This window comes from Delphinus delphis, chromosome X (genome assembly GCF_949987515.2).
Source record: "Delphinus delphis chromosome X, mDelDel1.2, whole genome shotgun sequence".
NCBI lineage: Eukaryota > Metazoa > Chordata > Mammalia > Artiodactyla > Delphinidae > Delphinus > Delphinus delphis.
This window is the reverse complement of record NC_082704.1, coordinates 22,982,025-23,000,470: the sequence shown is the minus strand read 5'-3', so window position 1 is coordinate 23,000,470 and position 18,446 is coordinate 22,982,025. Positions and strand designations below refer to the sequence as shown.

At 34.1% G+C, this 18,446-nt stretch overlaps 1 protein-coding gene across 5 annotated transcripts in view; it reads left to right on the top strand.

The window, feature by feature from the left end:
• Positions 1–18,446, top strand: part of STAG2 (STAG2 cohesin complex component) — a 115,654-nt gene that overhangs the window by 87,198 nt on the left and 10,010 nt on the right. For 4 of the 5 annotated variants that reach the window (XM_060002826.1, XM_060002828.1, XM_060002827.1 and 1 more), the window contains 8 exons: positions 488–662; positions 4,663–4,802; positions 6,268–6,369; positions 8,380–8,528; positions 10,159–10,287; positions 13,915–14,138; positions 17,080–17,269; positions 17,360–17,470. In XM_060002826.1, the coding sequence (XP_059858809.1) occupies positions 488–662; positions 4,663–4,802; positions 6,268–6,369; positions 8,380–8,528; positions 10,159–10,287; positions 13,915–14,138; positions 17,080–17,269; positions 17,360–17,470 (1,220 nt within the window). The remainder of the gene's footprint in view (positions 1–487; positions 663–4,662; positions 4,803–6,267; positions 6,370–8,379; positions 8,529–10,158; positions 10,288–13,914; positions 14,139–17,079; positions 17,270–17,359; positions 17,471–18,446) is intronic. The other variant, XM_060002829.1, reaches the window with a different exon arrangement.

Genomic DNA, 18,446 nt, shown 5'->3' with positions numbered 1-18,446 from the left:
ATTCATCTTCTTGGTATAAGTGTTTTTCTTCCATAGAAGAAAAGAATGGTACCAAGTTTATACATTATTTGATATTTGAGAATGTATACCATGAGACATTGTGGTATATATAGTGTAAAGGGTGGGGTTTGGAGTCAGAAAACCTGAGATTGAGTCTTGATTGCATGTTTTGATGATGTTAACATATTGTACAAATCACTTAAAAAATTAAAAGAAAATTGCTGAAAATTAAAAAATATTTGTGAAATTATCTTGCAGTTAGTAAATCACAATGCAAATATCAGTAGTTATTGTTGAAAAAATTACACTCTTCACTTTTAAAATCTTAGGAAAATAGTAGACATTGCTTTTCTTATGAGTTTCAAATATAGAAAGTTGGATTTTATTTCCACATTAAATATGTAAGTTACTTGTGGCAGTTCGTGAGAAACTTTGGTTTATGGCATGCTATCCTTTTTTTTTATTTTTTTTTTTATTTTTATACTAGGCCTTCACTATTCTATGTGATATTTTGATGATCTTCAGCCATCAGATTATGTCAGGAGGGCGTGACATGTTAGAGCCATTAGTTTACACCCCTGATTCTTCATTGCAGTCTGAGTTGCTCAGCTTTATTCTGGATCATGTCTTCATTGAACAGGATGATGACAATAACAGTGCAGGTAATTTTATTGCCATCTTTTTGTTAAATCTGTGTGTCTACTATAAATCAAATTTAATTAACAGCAATGTAAAGTGTTACACTACTGTTTGATATTTTATTCTTAAAACATGAAACACAGGTACATTTTCGAGTGCAATTGGTGTTCATTGCTTGTAACATTGTAAAGACAATGTGGTATCACAGAGCATAGGCTTTGGAATCAAATCTTTGTTTCTCACTAGTTGTGAGCTTGTTTTTCTAATTTGTAGCTACCTTACAGAACTGTACAAGTTAATTAAATTGAGCAAAGTGACTAGTATAGTGCCTGGGCATGTAGTAGGTAGGTACTCAACAAAATTTACTTCTCTTTCCCCTTAATCATTGGTAATACCAATATTCAAGTAATTAGAGCAGAATAAAGTGTTTCTTTAAATGACCGTTTTGTTGTATACTTTCATAGCATAATTTTTCTGTAAAAGTCTGGGGCAGTACAGAATGTTACAGGTAAATAATCAAACCAACGTTGCCTAGTGTTAAGTTACTCTTCGCACCCTAATTGCATACACAGATGCCTTACTTGAACAAGAAATCGTGGAAAAACAGATAGTATTTGGTGACTTCTTCTGGGTTTTTTTTTTTTCCAATTTGAAGTTAAACTTGAAGGATATATAACATCAGTATGTGTATGTCCATACATAAACTGACACATCACTGCAAAGCTTTTAACTATATATAATTCTAGACATGGCTTTTGGCTTATTTTTTATCAATAGAGAGCTTTGTTCTCAAGTATTAGAAACTTAACCAGAACAGAATTGAGAAACCTAAGTAGCCAAAACAGATATCAAAATCCATGTACTAAAGTTTATATACTTAGAATTTTCCACCATTCACTTTCAGCTGTTGGTTTAGTTACACTTTATTTTTAACATTCATTTGACATTTATTGGGCAGCAGGCAGTATACTAGATGCTATGAATATCAAAAAAATGAGACAGGGTCTTTTCCTTTAAGAATTCAATTCAAGTGGAAAAGACATATCTAAAAACAAGTAATTATAATGTAATCTGACAAGTAATAGAGGTAGGTACAAAGTGTTGTGGGCATGTAGAGGAAGTTATAACTGTTCTGTAGGAGTCAGAACACCACTGAAATAAGCTAACATCAGAAATGGATCCTAAAAGATGAGTAGGTGTTTTTAAAACTTCTATAGGAAAACATAGTTATATTCCCAACACTGATACAAAATTGGTTTTGGTCTATAACCCTTTTGTTAGTTGGGGACTACCTCAACTTCATTTAGATCATAGGAAATAGGAATGAGAATAAGCTTGCCAATACTCCTAAATTTTCTGGGAGCTTCCTGGAATTATACTTTGTCTTACCTCCTTGGACTTCGTGTTTTTCTATTTCCACTTTAAAAATGAAATGTATTCCAATTCTATGGAAAAGAATAAAATGTAACACACTTGTATATACCAACCACCAGCATTTGTCAAATTTTGCTCTGTTTGTTTCATATTTGTTTTTTAAAGGAATAGATACAAAAGAAGCCCTTGTTTGTATCCCTCCCCATCCCATTATTCTTTTTCCCTAGAGATAACTGCTATCCTGAATTTGCTGTTTATCATGCCTTTGCATTTTAATTTTATTTTACTGGGAATTTATGTATCTTTTAACAATATATAGTTTATTTTCTGTTGCTAGCTTCCACATAAATGGTATCATGTTGAACATTTTATTTTTCAATTTGCTTTTTTGAGTTAACATTATTTGTGAAATTTGTCAGTATTGACATGTGATTATAGCTTATTCATCCTGACTGCTGAATACTATGTGATATGAATTAACCACACTTTATCCATTTTCATATTGATGAACATTTAGGTTTCCATCTTTTCTCCTATTATAAATAGTGTTACAAAAATGTTCTTATACTTATCTCCTTGAGCACATGTGCAAATGCTTTTCTAGTGTACAGGCATACCTCCTTTTATTGCACTTCGTAGATACTGTGTATTTTAATAAATTGAAGGTTTGTGACAACCCTTCATCACACATGTCTATGGGTGCCATTTTTCCAACAGCATTTGTTCTCTTCATGTTTCTGTGTCTTTTTTTGGGTAATTCTTGCAACATTTCAAACTTTTCCATTATTATAATATTTGTCATGGTGATCTGTGATCTTTGATGTTACTACTACAACTCGCATGAAAGTTTAGATGATTAGCATTTTTTAGCAATGAAATGTTTAACGTATGTACATGTTTTTAGACATAATGCTATTGCACACTTAGTAAGACTATAGTATAGTGTAAACATAACTTTTATATGAACTGGGAAACCAAAAAATTCATGTGACTCATTGTAGTATTCCCTTTATTGCGGTGGTCTAATCAAACCTGCAATATCTCCGAGGTGTGCCTGTATACCTAAGAGTGGCATTGCTAGATTATGTAGTCTATGTATATCTTAAACTTGACCACAAGTTGCCAGATTATTCTCCAAAGTCGTTTTATTCTTTTATCCTCCCACCAGCAACATACGATAGTTTCCATTGCTTTTCATACTCATCTAACCCCTGGTATTGTAGACCCATGGTTATTTGATTTGTTAGCCCACATCAGACTAGAAGGGGAGAATAAAATAGGGAATGCTTCTAGAGGCACTGGCAACACATAATAATAATGGCAACTGACATTTATTAAAGGCCCAGTGTGTTAGACACTTCTGTAACATTCTTTAATCCCCACAAGAGAAAAAGGTGGCTAATTTTTGATAAGAAACCTAAAAATCAGGGCTCAAAAAACTCTTAATATCTGGGTAACTTAGTCTGTAGGGGGAATAAGTCTGTATCCCTCTAGTTCCTGAGAACAGTACCAAACAATGATTGGAAACAATATTGTATAGAAATCCATTATAATCACAGAGTCATTAAGAAAAAGTTAGCTTGTATGTTCAGTGTACTCTTTTAAAAGAATGAACAGTACGTTTTAGGTTTCTAAGCAAATGACTTTGGCATTCTGGAATAGGCACTTTTGATAACAGAAACTTTCGGATGGTCTGTCTTAAACAAACTCCTATTCTTAAAATTTGGTTTTTATTTACTAGCAGTTATCAAGGATTATCAGAGTCAGGGTAAAATAAATACTTGTTTTAAAAGAGTTCTTATTTTATACACAGTATTTTTTATGTAAGTAATTTCATTTGTAAAATTTGTCAAGAGGAAAATTCTTTGCATAGCTTTTTATGTAAAAGGCTTCGTTACAATTTTATGCACAGTATCAAATAATTTGAAAATCCTTTGGCAGTACTTGGAGGCTGTAATCCGGCTTTCTCAGCTATGAATTTGGAAATAATTTTGTCCCTTTGATAACTGAATATCAAGATCTCACATAATGGATCAGAGCAGATATATGTGAAGTTACCTTAAAAAGACAGAATGGTTTCTAGGCCAGTCTAACTGAATATCTGTAATATGTATAAAGAAAGTATCTGTCAATAAAAGTTGGGTTTGAGGTTGAGTGGGGTCATCTTTAGAAGGAATAACAGAATCTCTGAGGTTGTCTGCCCCTAGGGAAGAAAGAGCCTTACCCAACAGATACTGAATATGCAGGTCTCATCGGCAAACTATCCTGCTAGGGAAGTAGATTAATGTGTTAGGCAAGCTTAGCCTGATTTCACTAAACATCAGTTCCACTCACTCACTCCACTTGTTCCTGTTCCATGTTCACTAAACAGCCTTCTGATTTGACGTCACAAAAATTTTGTGTATTGGAATAAATGGGCTGGTCATTCATGAAGATATTGAGTGATTATAATTTTTATTTTATTTAAATGTTTTTCCCTTATTTTTCAAATTCTCCAAAATAAAGATGTTTTATATTGAATTAGATACACACACACAGACACACACGCATGCACATATACATGCACGTGCGCGCGCGCGCACACACACACACACACACACGGCTGAAGTAAAATACAGATGGCTTAATGTTGGAAACCTTTTTCCCCAGATGGTCAGCAGGAAGATGAAGCCAGTAAAATTGAAGCTCTGCACAAAAGGAGAAATTTACTTGCAGCGTTTTGTAAGCTAATTGTATATACTGTGGTGGAGATGAATACAGCTGCAGATATCTTTAAACAGTATATGAAGGTAAAGTTGAAAAATGGATAGCGAGATATTTTTATGTTGCTTTTATGTTTGGTTGCCATTGAATTTTTTAATAGTAAATTACTTTTCTAGTGTAAAAGAAATCTCTTAAAATATTTAACATTTTCAGTAAATTTTCTCATACCTCTGATCCTCCATTAATGGACATTTTGGGTTTATTGAGTTCATTTGTGTTTGGAATATTGCAAACAGCTTGTCTTAGGTTAACTGTCACTAATAGAAATTGCTTTTGTGATTTAGTTTAAAACAACAGGATGGTGTCCCTCCCCTGCTTGATGTAACATAAAAAAGTGTTTAGGAGTCAGAGAACTAGATAATACAGTTTTGGCTTGGTTACTATGCAGCTTGTGACCTTGAGTAATTCAGTACCTTTTGTGTCCTGCGTTTCTTCATCTGTTCCACTGTGATAGCTAAGGTTCCTTAAGCTCTGAAAATCTGATTTGAGTCACAGTGGGTTATTCACAAATTGTCATAAATATGTGTGAGATTCTTTAACTTGTAAGTAGTAGTAGAAAGGATATTGTTGATTGTACTAACAGAATGTGACTAAATACGGTGTGATGATTTTTCTGTAATCCTTTTTCAAGTAAAATCTAATTATAAATGTAAACATTTTTTAAGCTTTTGCTTTTACAGGATAAAACATGTAATACATTTATCAAAACCTAATTAATTCTCTCTTCAGAATACTTTCCTATATGATAGAACCATTAATAAAGTACTTTGGAACTTAAGTTATTTGGCCTGATACTTGTTAGATTTTTTTTTTTAACTAAGGTTGTTTTTGAAGTCATTTTGCAAATTTTAAACTTTTAGACTTAGGTATTCTAAATTAAAGTCAATTTTGTTAGTCATATAGGAGCATGGTTATCCTGTTATCTCTGGTAGTTGTTAATGTATGCATTTTGAAACAAGATCTTAAATTAGAAAAAAAATTCCTGTGCAGTGTGTAATGTAAATGCCACATACAGTAAGTTTTCTTTTAAATGTTGTTAACAGGCTGTTAGTTTCTATAAGCCAAATCAATAAATTTGGAAACTGCTCATGAACTACATGCCATTAGCAATGAATAAGTTATGAAAGTAACTGATTACATTCATTGTCTTAATAGTTCACAAAGAGCACAGAACTTTGTTTCTGTCCTTTGTTTTATTTCTGAAAATCTGTATAACTTAATTATTGTTAAACAATATACCTCCTTAAAACCAACTGTGGAGCTTAATGTGATTAGATCTTAACTGTCTGATATTTCTGAATTTACTGATGTTAGGGATTATGTGTTTAAAGATTATAATGACGTTTTAGTAACATTCTTCCGTGTCTTTGAAGGCATAATTCTAGCCAAATAACATTCTTGTGATATGCTTATGTGACTAACCTAAAATTAGTCTTATTGTCCAATAGTTTTAAGAGACAAAGGCCTAATTTGTACAAATTTCTTTTCTAGTATTATAATGACTATGGCGATATCATCAAAGAAACAATGAGTAAAACAAGGCAGATAGACAAAATTCAGTGTGCAAAGACCCTTATTCTCAGTTTGCAACAGGTAAGACATGAAGAGTACCAGGTTTAGGCTAGCAAAATAAGCACTTAATAGTTTTCAAGTTAACAGTTGAAAACTGGGAAAAGGATGCAATAGATAGTTCATAAAAGTGGAAATGAAAAATACTCAATCTCACTAGTAGACATTGTGCAAGTGAGATCATTTTTTGCTTTGAGACTGGCAAGAGTGGCAAAACCTATAGCCGCCTAAGGTATGGGAGAAACAGGTTCTGACAGCAAGGTATATTGGTTCAACCTTCCTGGCAGGTAGTTTGGCAATATATGTCAAAATTTATAATGTGTATGCCATTTGAGGCAGCAGTTCTACTTCTGGAAGTTCATCCACAGTGGTAATAGGATAACTTTGCAAAAATGAGTGTAAAAGATTATACATTGCAAAGTTATTTATAATAGCAAGAAATTAGAAAATATAAATGCCTGTCAATAGGATATTAGATGAATATATTGTGTAGTATATCTCTGCAGAGGCTGTGTAGCACTTAAAATTGGTGTAGATCTGTATTCATTAATTCGTAAAGATCTCTACAATATATAGTTTGAGAATAAAAAAAGATTGCAGTATAGCATCTCTATAAAATTGTGCACATCTCTGTGTACCTATTTGGAAAAAATAATCACCAAAATGTTAGCTGTGGTTAACTTGCTTTGGTAGGTTCCAGGTGAATTTTACTTTATTCTTTGTACATTTGTACATGTATTTTAATGAGCATTTATCAACCGTATAATCAAAATGTACCAGTCATTTTCATTTTGGCAGTGTCAAGGCAGGTTTAATTAGGCAAAAATCATTTGCTTAGTATACTTTTGTCTGTAGAGACCAAATGCATGCAGAACATAACCCAACCCATTTCACTTTGATAAACTTTCTTGCTTTTTAGAGATCTAGGTATGAAAGTTGTTAATTTCATTTGCATATTTTGATATTCTTTATTAAAATTAATAGAATTTAAAAGGTTTTAAAGGCAGCATTTAAATAACTTTTGGTGTAAAATAATAGCTGTTTGCTGTAGAAAGTTTAGAAAATATTATAGGAAAACTAGAAAAAATACAACTTATCTTTAATTTTTTTCACTTAACAGTGTTTTAATTTTTAACTTCCTAATCTTTTTTATGCCTATGTGAAATCTTATTTTACAAACATAAAAAATCATATTGCACATTGTCTTGAAATGCTGAATTTTTCATATTAATAAATCCTGAACACTTTCATGCCATTAAATACTTTCCTCTGCATTTTTAATGACTGTGTAGTATTCCATTTTATAGAGGGACTATAATTTAACCAAGATCTCTTCTCGTTTGATGTTGAGGTTTTTTACAATTCTTGCCATTATAAATAGCACTAAGACAAACATTTTTGTACTTACGTATTGTATACAGATATTACTGTTATCATTCCTTTTGGATAAAGTCTGATAATAACAATTGCTTACTCAAAGGGCATGAAAATTCTAAAGCTTTCACTACACATTGCCAGATTGCTCTGTAGAAAGGTTTTCTCAGTTTATGTTCCCAGCAGATCAGTGCCCATTGCACTGTATTCCTAAGTAGTAGCCATTATCTTTTTAAAATCTTGGCAGCTTGATAATTGAAAGATTGTATTTTGTTTTGCTAACTTTATGATGAAAGTTCTTGATGTGAAGATCCATCATTTAAATGTCAATAAGAACATAGTTGTTAGTTGGTTTCCTTTTTCTTTATATTTTTATATGCTATTTTAATATCCAATTAATACCGGCAGAAAAGAATTCTGTCGTAACTAATCTAAGGAGTTTCTAATGTCAGTAACTACCTCTAGTCTGTATATATGAAGTGCTACAATTTTGGTCATTTGTATCATGTTTTTAAAAATCCATGTTATAGAATGAAGTACAATGCCTTATTTATAGAACATCAAGTATATTTTAAATATAAAATGTAGTATTTTAAAATTAGATGTTAATAATCCATAGTTATTAAAAAACTTTAACATGCTTTCTTTCTTTCCAAACAGCTTTTTAATGAAATGATACAGGAAAATGGCTATAATTTTGATAGGTCATCCTCAACATTCAGCGGCATAAAAGAACTTGCTCGACGTTTTGCTTTAACTTTTGGACTCGATCAATTGAAAACGAGAGAGGCCATTGCTATGCTACACAAGTAATTTCCAAATATTTTATTCAGCTTGTTTGTTAATCATGAAGTTTTTTTGTATCTTGCTCTTTTGTTTAGAATAACCAAGTTCAATTGATGCTTTATTACTTGTTTACAAATCTGTGGCATGTCTCCTTTCTTAAGAACCAGTTATAGTGCTATCTCTGTTAACACATGAATTGGGACTAAAACACCTTTTATAGAAAAGTCTTTGCTTTAATTAAAACCATACAAAATCTTTATAAATTACGTGAAGAAAAGCAACATATATTCATCAGGTATTATAGAATCTCTTTTAACAGTTTTTGTCATAATCTCTCTTGCTGGGTAGATAATGTTTTGAGATTTGATTTCTTTGTTTCAAGTTTTTTGTTTCTGGTTCTGTTCTCTATTTTGCAGTGACCTTTTCTCTTGTTTTGAGCCACAATCTTTATTTTGTCTGCATGTTTTCTTTGCCTTATCAAAATTGGAAATCATCTCATTTTATTTTAGGCATGTAATTTAGTGATCAATTATACTTTTAAGTATATTTTAGAGCTCTAACATAACCAACATGTGGTTATTAATACCCTTTATGTCTTTATTGTGGATAAAGAGCCTTGCCTTTGGAAAAATCAAGAGGCTTGGGCTCTGTTTCATTGAAAGCTCTCTGTTTTGTGTCTTTTTAAAATTCCTGTTGCTTACTTAATTATGAAGTGTTAAATGTCTTCCTTCAGAAATTGTTCTGCTCTTTGTTAGTCCTATACCTTCCTCAACTTTAATTTACTCTCTCCTTTTCACTTTGCTCTAAAAGTCTCAATTTTCTTTTTATGCCTTTTAATACTATGGATGAGAATTTTAGGTAATATTTAAGGACCACACATGTAGTAATTATTTTGAGAAGTAATATATTATTTACTTCATATATATATATATATATATATATATATATATATATATATAAAATGTTGGGTAGTTGTCTTGATTAATAGAGGTATTTATTGTTAAATAAATATAAACTGGGCCTTGAGTAGAGTTTAATTTTTAAACTTTACTCTTAAGTGGGTCATTACAGATAGTCTTGAATCATTATTTTTAAGTTGATCCTATGTGTTATAGTTGATCTCCTTTGTGTCTTGAAAAATACAGAAAATGTACTGATCATTATGTGAAAGGATTTGGGTTATTTTCTATGGAAAAGAGAACTGAGGAGAGAATGTAGATATACCAAACCACATTTTAAATAAAGACCAGCTGGTGTGTGTATGTGTGTGTCTGTTTTGTTTTAAAGAAAGTAACAGTTGGGAGTTCCCTGGCGGTCCAGTGGTTAGGACTTGGCGCTTTCACTGCTGGGGCAAGGGTTCAGTCCCTGGTCAGGGAACTAAGATCCTGCAAGCTACGTGGCGCAGCATGCCCCTCCCCCCCGCCAAAAAATAAAAATAAAAACCAAAACAAACAAAGTAAAAGTGGCATAAAATGTAAATATATTTGCTCATTCTCGCACTGTAGCCTCCTTATTCTCTCTATTCCTCAGATTAAATGCATGACAAAGGAAACATCTTAGTAGTGGGATGAAGTATAGAGAAATTCCCTAAGTTATTCAATTTTGTATTGTAGTCCTTTAAATATTTGTCTTTTTTTGTTGTTTTTGTTGCAGAGATGGCATAGAATTTGCTTTTAAGGAGCCTAATCCACAAGGAGAGAGCCATCCACCTTTAAATTTGGCATTTCTTGATATTCTCAGTGAATTTTCTTCTAAACTACTTCGACAAGACAAAAGAACAGTGTATGTATTTGTTAGAAATACTCTATTTAATTTTGTTTTGGAATTCTTAAAGATTAATTGTTATACTTGGTTTCCCTCTCAGATTAGATTAGATTTGTAGGATTGCATTAATGCACAAAGAACTTTATACTTCAGAAATTTTATAATTTAAGGATTATAACTGTTTTATGCATAATACTCCATTTTAATTCTGTGAGTTCCTCTTACAGTGTAGTTGAGGCTTTAGAGGTGTAACTGGAATGCTTTGTGTATTCCTATTTGAGTTCTTGGCTCAGCCTAACTAATGAAGGAGCATTTAACAAATAATGATATCGCTGATCCATCAGGAGCACCTTAGTCTGTGTCCTGAGCCATGACTACACTGGAAAGTAGAAGTCCCCCTCTTTTATCTTTGTACTTTAACTACAAGTCCTGTTCTCAACAGGCCATTTAAACAGGATACTTTTATGGTTTGGTCTTCTAAAATCATGACTTATGTTCTAAGAGAGCCTAACAAATGGAATTAAAGTCTCAAAATCTTCTTTCATCTCTTCCACCCCCACCCCCCAACCCCGGGCTTTGAGGTATAAAAAGACAGAAGAATATGAATAACTCATAGGTAATGTCTTCTGAAAGCCCACCAGTATTTTGCTTTTAAAGATTGTATAGATCTTGGGGACTTCCCTGGTGGTCCAGTGGTTAAGACTTCACCTTCCACTGCTGGGGGTGCGGGTTCAGTCCCTGGTCGGGGAGCTAAGATCCCACATGCCTTGTGGCCAAAAAACCAAAACATAAAAAAGAAGCAGTATTGTAACAAGTTCCATAAAGACTTTAAAAATGGTCCACATCAAAAAAGTCTTTAAAAAACATCATTGTATAGATATTATATGAAATTCTAAAGCAGACAGAACGGTGATAGAAATCACAATAGTGGTTACTTCTTGGGGTTGGGGAGACTGAATGGGAAAAGGGATACAGGGTACTCTGTAGGGTCATAGGAATGTCCCATATCTTGATAGGTGTATGGGTTACATGGCTGCATTCGTTTGCAAAACTGATCCAACTTTACTGTTAATTTCTGTGCATTTTATTATATATAAATTTATCCCAGTTCAAAATTGCATTGAGGAATTACCTGGTGGTCCAGTGGTTAGGATGCCGCGCTTTCAGTGCCAAGGGTCTGGGTTCAATCCCTGGTCTGGGGACTAAGGTTCCACAAGCTGTGTGGTGCGCCCCCCGCCCCCCCAAAATTGCATTGACACTATTAATTAGAGAAATAAAAATTAAAACAATAAAAAAACATTTCTCACTTAGCATATTAGCAAAACTTAAGACATTGGATAGCGCCAAGTATTGCCAAGGATGTGGAGCAATAGAGGCTTTTATACATTGCTGGTGGCAGAGTAAATTGGTACAAGACCACTTTGGAGACAGTTGGCAATGTCTAGTAAAGTTTAAGATTCTCCCTACCTCATGATCCAGTAATTCTATTCATAGGTAGATACCCTAGGGGAACTCTTACACATGTGTAGAAGGATAACTATTAAAGTACTTGACTGTTGCATTGTTTGAATAGGGAAAAACTCAAAACTGACTGAGCATCTATCAGCTAGAAAATGGTATCAATTGATTAATATACAATGGAATACTATACAGTGGTCAAAATAGTTAGATTTTTAAAAAGTAAACACAATTCCTTAATTTTATTAAAAACCCATTTAATTGTTCAAATTTCTAGTATCAGATGTCATCAATGACTTTTATTTGATTGAATTGGGATTGAAATAAGATTCACACAATCCAATTGATCTGCTTTTAAAATCTTAAATTTTTTCAAGTTTATTGAGCTATAATTGACACATAAAATTGTAATATATTTAAAGTGTACAACATGATGATTTCATATACATTGTGGAAGGATTCCCATAATCAAGTTAATTAATGTATTTATCACATCACATATTTACCATTTTTTTGATCAGAACACTTAAGCTCTACTCTTTTAGCAAATTTCAATTATATGGTATTATTTAAGTACACAGTATCATCAACTGTAGCCACCATGTTATACATTAGACCCTCAGATCTCGTTCATCTTAAAAAATTTTTTTTTCTGACTTCATGAGATATAGTTGACATATAATACTGTGTAAGTTTGAGGTGTACAACATGTTGATTTGATACACTTACATTATTGGAAAATGATTGCCACTATAGTGTTAGCTGACGTCACTCTTCCAAAGTGGTTAGATTTTAAAATTATAATGTTGAGTGCAAAAAGCTAAGTACAAAATTGTGCTATGATGTTTACAGACAAATAGGTGTTAAAACATTACAAATGGGAACAAAAAATAGCAAGTTCAGGTTAATGGCAACCTCTGTGGCTGGAAAGAGGACAAAGGGAACTAGCATCAGGGAGGGCTACTTATCTGGAATGTTCTGTTAAGCTTTGTGGTGGATACATAGTTGTAAATCTCTCAACTAGTGAGTATATTGTGTCTCAGACTGCACATCTTGTGTCAGGCTGGTAAGTTCTCAGACTAATAGCCAACTTCCAGACCACACTTTGATGAGTACTGTACTACTGTGTGTAGCTGAAATATATTTACAATATATACAACTAACACTAAGCAGTATGTTTGTAACTCATCTCTCCTGCCCTTTCTCTTATGGTGTTCAAAACTGGTAGTTCTGAACTGATTCAAATTAACCATTAATTATGACAGCAAAATTTGGTTTGCACTTTACAGTTAGTTGATGAAACTTGTGTGAAGCATAATTTACACAATAAAGCACTGAACTCTTAGTGTCAGAAGCCTGGGATTTGAATCATGGTTATACTGCTTTCTCATTTTTATGACCATGGTTATATTACTTAACTTTTCTTATCCTTTCTCTCCTTATCTGTCAAATGGGGAGAATGTCTCCCTCACAAGACTGTAAGAGTAAAGTTAAAGACCCCAAGAGGAAAATGCGTAGCACACAGTAGTCACACAAATGTTAGTTGATTTTTGATTGCTATATTATATATGTCATAAAATCCTTGTGATACTTGAATCCAAGGGTAGATGTATGACTTCCATCAGGCTGAAAATATTGTGCAGGTAGGGACCATATCTGATTGACCTTTGTATCTATCCCCATTGCCCGGGACATAGATGCTCAACAAATAATAAGCTGAAATGCTATGAATTATTTCATTTAATGTGAGAATCTTGATAGAGACAAAATTGTTCATTAGTGTACTGATGAGGCTTAGATTGAGTAGTGAAGTAATATGCCTATGCTCACACAGCTACGGGTTGGTAGAACTGGGACTAGAACCCAAGTTGTGTAATTTTTAAATCCGATCCTCTTTCCGGGAATATGACTCAGGTTCTTCTAACAGAGGACTTGTAAATGTTAGGATAAAACAGAGACTTCTCGAGAAAGAACGCTAATAATCCTTCGGTTGTTACTGTATGCTTTGAGGAAATGTAGACCCATCAACCACTATTTTCATTCTAATTTACTTTTTATTTAACTCATTAAATCGTTGTATGTTCCGTTATAGTGTGTGAGCCTGTAGGAATAAGCAAAAAGCAAAAAAAAAAAAAAAGCTATGTCAATTTAATGTATCAAAGCTAATGGTTTCTACTCCTTTTCAAGGTATGTTTACTTGGAAAAGTTCATGACCTTTCAGATGTCACTCCGAAGAGAAGATGTGTGGCTTCCACTGATGTCATACCGAAATTCTTTGCTAGCTGGTGGTGATGATGACACCATGTCAGTCATTAGTGGAATCAGCAGTCGGGGGTCAACCGTGCGGAGTAAAAAATCAAAGCCATCTACGGGAAAACGGAAAGTGGTTGAAGGCATGCAGCTCGCACTCAGTAAGAATATAGTTTATTCTCTTTATATTTGTCCTTTATGTTTACCGTAAACCTTAATGACTGAATTGTCATTAAGGGTCACCTTATTTTTAAATTTGAGGTATGTGTTGTTAAATAATATCTTGAACAATGTGTCCTCCAATTATGTGTAAATGTACTGTTCTAAACATTTTAGATACATAAATTCAGTTCTTACAACTCTTTAGGTACATACTCATTTTTCAAATGTGAAAGCTGGTACAGAGAAGTTAAGTAACTTTTACCTAAGGTCACACCAATATTAAGTAGCAGAGCCAGGCAGTCTCACTCTAGAGGACCTGCTTTTAAATCACTGCACTATACTCTATGTATAGGGATATGGACTCAATATTTTAGAGCTAATCATTACCTAAGAGATAAAATCATCTAGTTTAAGTGGTACAACAGATTCAGAGAGGTCCCAACTTTTGAATTTCTATGAAGAAGAGTATTAATCATAAAGAACTTGATAGAAATACAAGTTGCTGTCTATAATCTTAGGGTTAAGAATACATTATGACACTTGAATCTCTTGGACTCTTAGTACTCCAGGGTTGGTTCAAAATGGGTCTGGGGACTTTTTTCCTCTCCTTAGGAAACTTTAAACAAATTAGCATAGTTGCCAAAATTTGCTGCAGCTATTATTCCTGAGTAATAAACTACCCCCAAAACTTATGACATAGCAGGGACATGATGTCTGGTGCTTCCGCTAGGAATACTCAAAGGCTAGTGACTGGAATCATATGGAGGCATCTTCACTTACAGATGTATCTGATACTGGCTGTCAGCTGGGACCTCAGTGGGATTGTCTGCCAGGACCACCTTACACATGTCCTTTCCATGTGGCTATTTGGCTTTCTCACAGCATGTGACTGGGCTCCAAGAGCAAGTGTCTCAAGAGACAAGAACTCTGGAAGCTGCCATTTTCTTAAGGCCAGGAATTGGCATAGCATAATTTCCATCATATTCTATGGACCAAGCAATCACAGGGCACAGGTTCAAAGGAATGGGACATCATCCCCCACCTGTTAATGTGAGGAGTGTCAAAGATTTGGGGGCCATATTTTAATTTTATTTATTTTTTTAGGGGCCATATTGTTAAATTGCCACATGGATTAATGGTTTTAGTACTTTTTGTCCAATAATATAAATGCATAAACTCATAACTTATAACTTAAACTTGTAACTTAGATTTGGACTTGATTGGTCATATAGTCCCAACATCCCAGTCTGTGGAGAAATCTCTCTTACAGTGTCCCTGACCAGTTAAAATAGTTAGGGCTTGATAGCAAGTTAAAATAAAATTTCCTTTTTTTAAATAGAAAAGTTATCAAATTAAAAGATGTATTCCCTGCATGCCACTATAAATTTTAAAGTGTTCTGAACCTCTAACTCACCTGGTCTACACAGTTAACCTCCTAAGTGGCCTGTTTGCTTACTAGTCTTCATATTCTTTTTTTTTTTAACATCTTTATTGGGGTATAATTGCTTTACAATGGTGTGTTAGTTTCTGCTTTATAACAAAGTGAATCAGTTATACATATACATATGTTCCCATATCTCTTCCCTCTTGCGTCACCCTCCCTATCCCACCCCTCCAGGCAGTCACAAAGCACCGAGCCGATATCCCTGTGCCATGCGGCTGCTTCCCACTAGCTATCTACCTTACGTTTGTGAGTGTGTGTATGTCCATGACTCTCTCTCGCCCTGTCACAGCTCACCTTTCCCCCTCCCCATATCCTCAAGTCCGTTCTCCAGTAGGTCTGTGTCTTTATTCCTGTCTTACCCCTAGGTTCTTCATGACATTTTTTTTTCTTCTTAAATTCCATATATATGTGTTAGCATACGATATTTGTCTTTCTCTTTCTGACTTACTTCACTCTGTATGACAGACTCTAGGTCTATCCACCTCATTACAAATAGCTCAATTTCGTTTCTTTTTATGGCTGAGTAATATTCCATTGTATATATGTGCCACATCTTCTTTATCCATTCATCCGATGATGGGCACTTAGGTTGCTTCCATCCCCGGGCTATTGTAAATAGAGCTGCAATGAAGATTTTGGTACATGACTCTTTTTGAATTTTGGTTTTCTCAGGGTATATGCCCAGTAGTGGGATTGCTGGGTCATATGGTAGTTCTATTTGTAGTTTTTTAAGGAACCTCCATACTGTTCTCCATAGTGGCTGTACCAATTCACATTCCCACCAGCAGTGCAAGAGTGCACACCTCTCCACACCCTCTCCAGCATTTATTGTTTCTAGATTTTTTGATGATGGCCATTCTGACTAGTCTTCATATTCTTAAGTCCACCCTCTACACTACCACTACATACTTTGTCTAAAACATGTAACTACCACATTGCTTCCCTGTCACCTTAGCACAGCTTATAAGACTTTGCATAAATTGATACCTGCCTCTTTATTCAGCCTTACCTTTTGCCGTCTACTCCAGGAGTACTAAACTCTCAGTTTGAACCATATGAAATTACTATTTTTGCAGGTCAAAAATTGCTGAATATCAGTAAATTAGTATGGTTCAGTCATTGTTTCATGCCTCGGTGCTTTTGCTTATGTCCTCCCCCCTGCCTAGGACACTTCACAGTCCACACAGTATCTACTCTAGTCAGAAGTAACTTCTGAGTAGCTGGCTCTGATCCCTCTCATTGTTCTCATTCTACCTGTGCTTCCGTCTCTTTTAGCACTTACCACACTGTGTTATAATTGCCTGTGTTTTCTTTTTCCACAACTAGGCTATAAGGGCATGGCAGGGACTGCACCTTACATACCTTTGTATCCTTCTGTTCCAAGCTCTAGCATGTGGAGAGCAAACAGATGATTTTTGACCTGAACACATTGTATCAGACACTTGGTTAATCAAAATTAGTGACTGAACTTCATTGCTGTTAATTTTCTTTCTCAGCTGAAGAAAGCAGTAGTAGTGACAGTATGTGGCTAAGCAGAGAACAAACACTGCACACCCCAGTTATGATGCAGACACCACAACTCACCTCAACAATTATGAGAGAGCCTAAAAGATTACGACCTGAGGACAGTTTCATGAGTGTCTATCCAATGCAGACTGAACATCATCAAACTCCTCTTGATTATAAGTAAGTACATTTGATCATTTTCTGTACTATAACTTTATTAATTACATAGAAAAAAGTTAAGTTAAAAGAAGAATAAAATTCTCCTTGAAGCACGCAGGTAACATGGATGTTAGCTCAAAGACAACAAGAGGAAGCAAGGCAACAGCAGGAGAGAGCAGCAATGAGCTATGTTAAACTGCGAACTAATCTTCAGCATGCCATGTAAGTGAGAGTGCCTTATTGTCTGAGTACAGGAAGTTCACTAATTCATTTTAACATATTTTAATGTGTGCCTTATCTAAAGATTTCAGCAAACTCTCTAGAGTAACTAAGCTGAAATAATCAAGGAACTAAAAATTGGTCTTTCCAACAGAAAATAAAAACTTAAAGTTAAATATTGACTAGTTAGCTAAAGGACTGATCACAGGTTGATCTGTTGGAAAAGTTTAAATATGAATCCTTGTTTATTTTGGTACACAGAACTATAGCTAAAAATTCAGTTTTGTTACATCTTAATTGATCCCTACCTTAGTTCAGGCCCTCATCTCTCACCTGAACTATTATATTAGCTTTCTAACTCGTTTTCTTCCCTCAAATCTCCCATTTATCCTCTCACCAACCCCTTCCCTCACTCCCCTCACCACCACTCCATCATTCACACTGCCATCAAGAATTGCTGTTCTAGAATAAAAATCTGATAATGTAACTCTTTTTCTTAAAACCTTTCCATGGATCCCCATTGCCTGCAAGATACAGTTCAAACTCCTTAGCTCATGGCATGCAAGATCTTTCTAAATATGGCCCCTGCCTACATTTTAGTATCATATCCTACTCCCTGGCAACTGGTAAAATCATCATAAAAGAACAAGCTCAGGTGTCACCTTATGTGAAGCTGTGGTGTCATCTACGCTCCCACAACACTGTGTATACTCCTATTTCTTATAGCACTTACACATTGTATTGTAATTTGTTTTATGAATTTGTCCCTTTCTCTAGACTGTGAGCTCCTTAAGGGCAGGGACCTCTTTCTTTCTTTCTCTTTTTTTAATTGAAGTATACTTGATGTACAATATTATATAAGTTACAGGTGTACAATTTAGTGATTCACAGGTTTTAAGGTTATACTCCATTTATAGTTATTATAAAATATTGGCATTTCCCTGTGTTGTACAATATATCCTTGTAGCTTATTTTATAC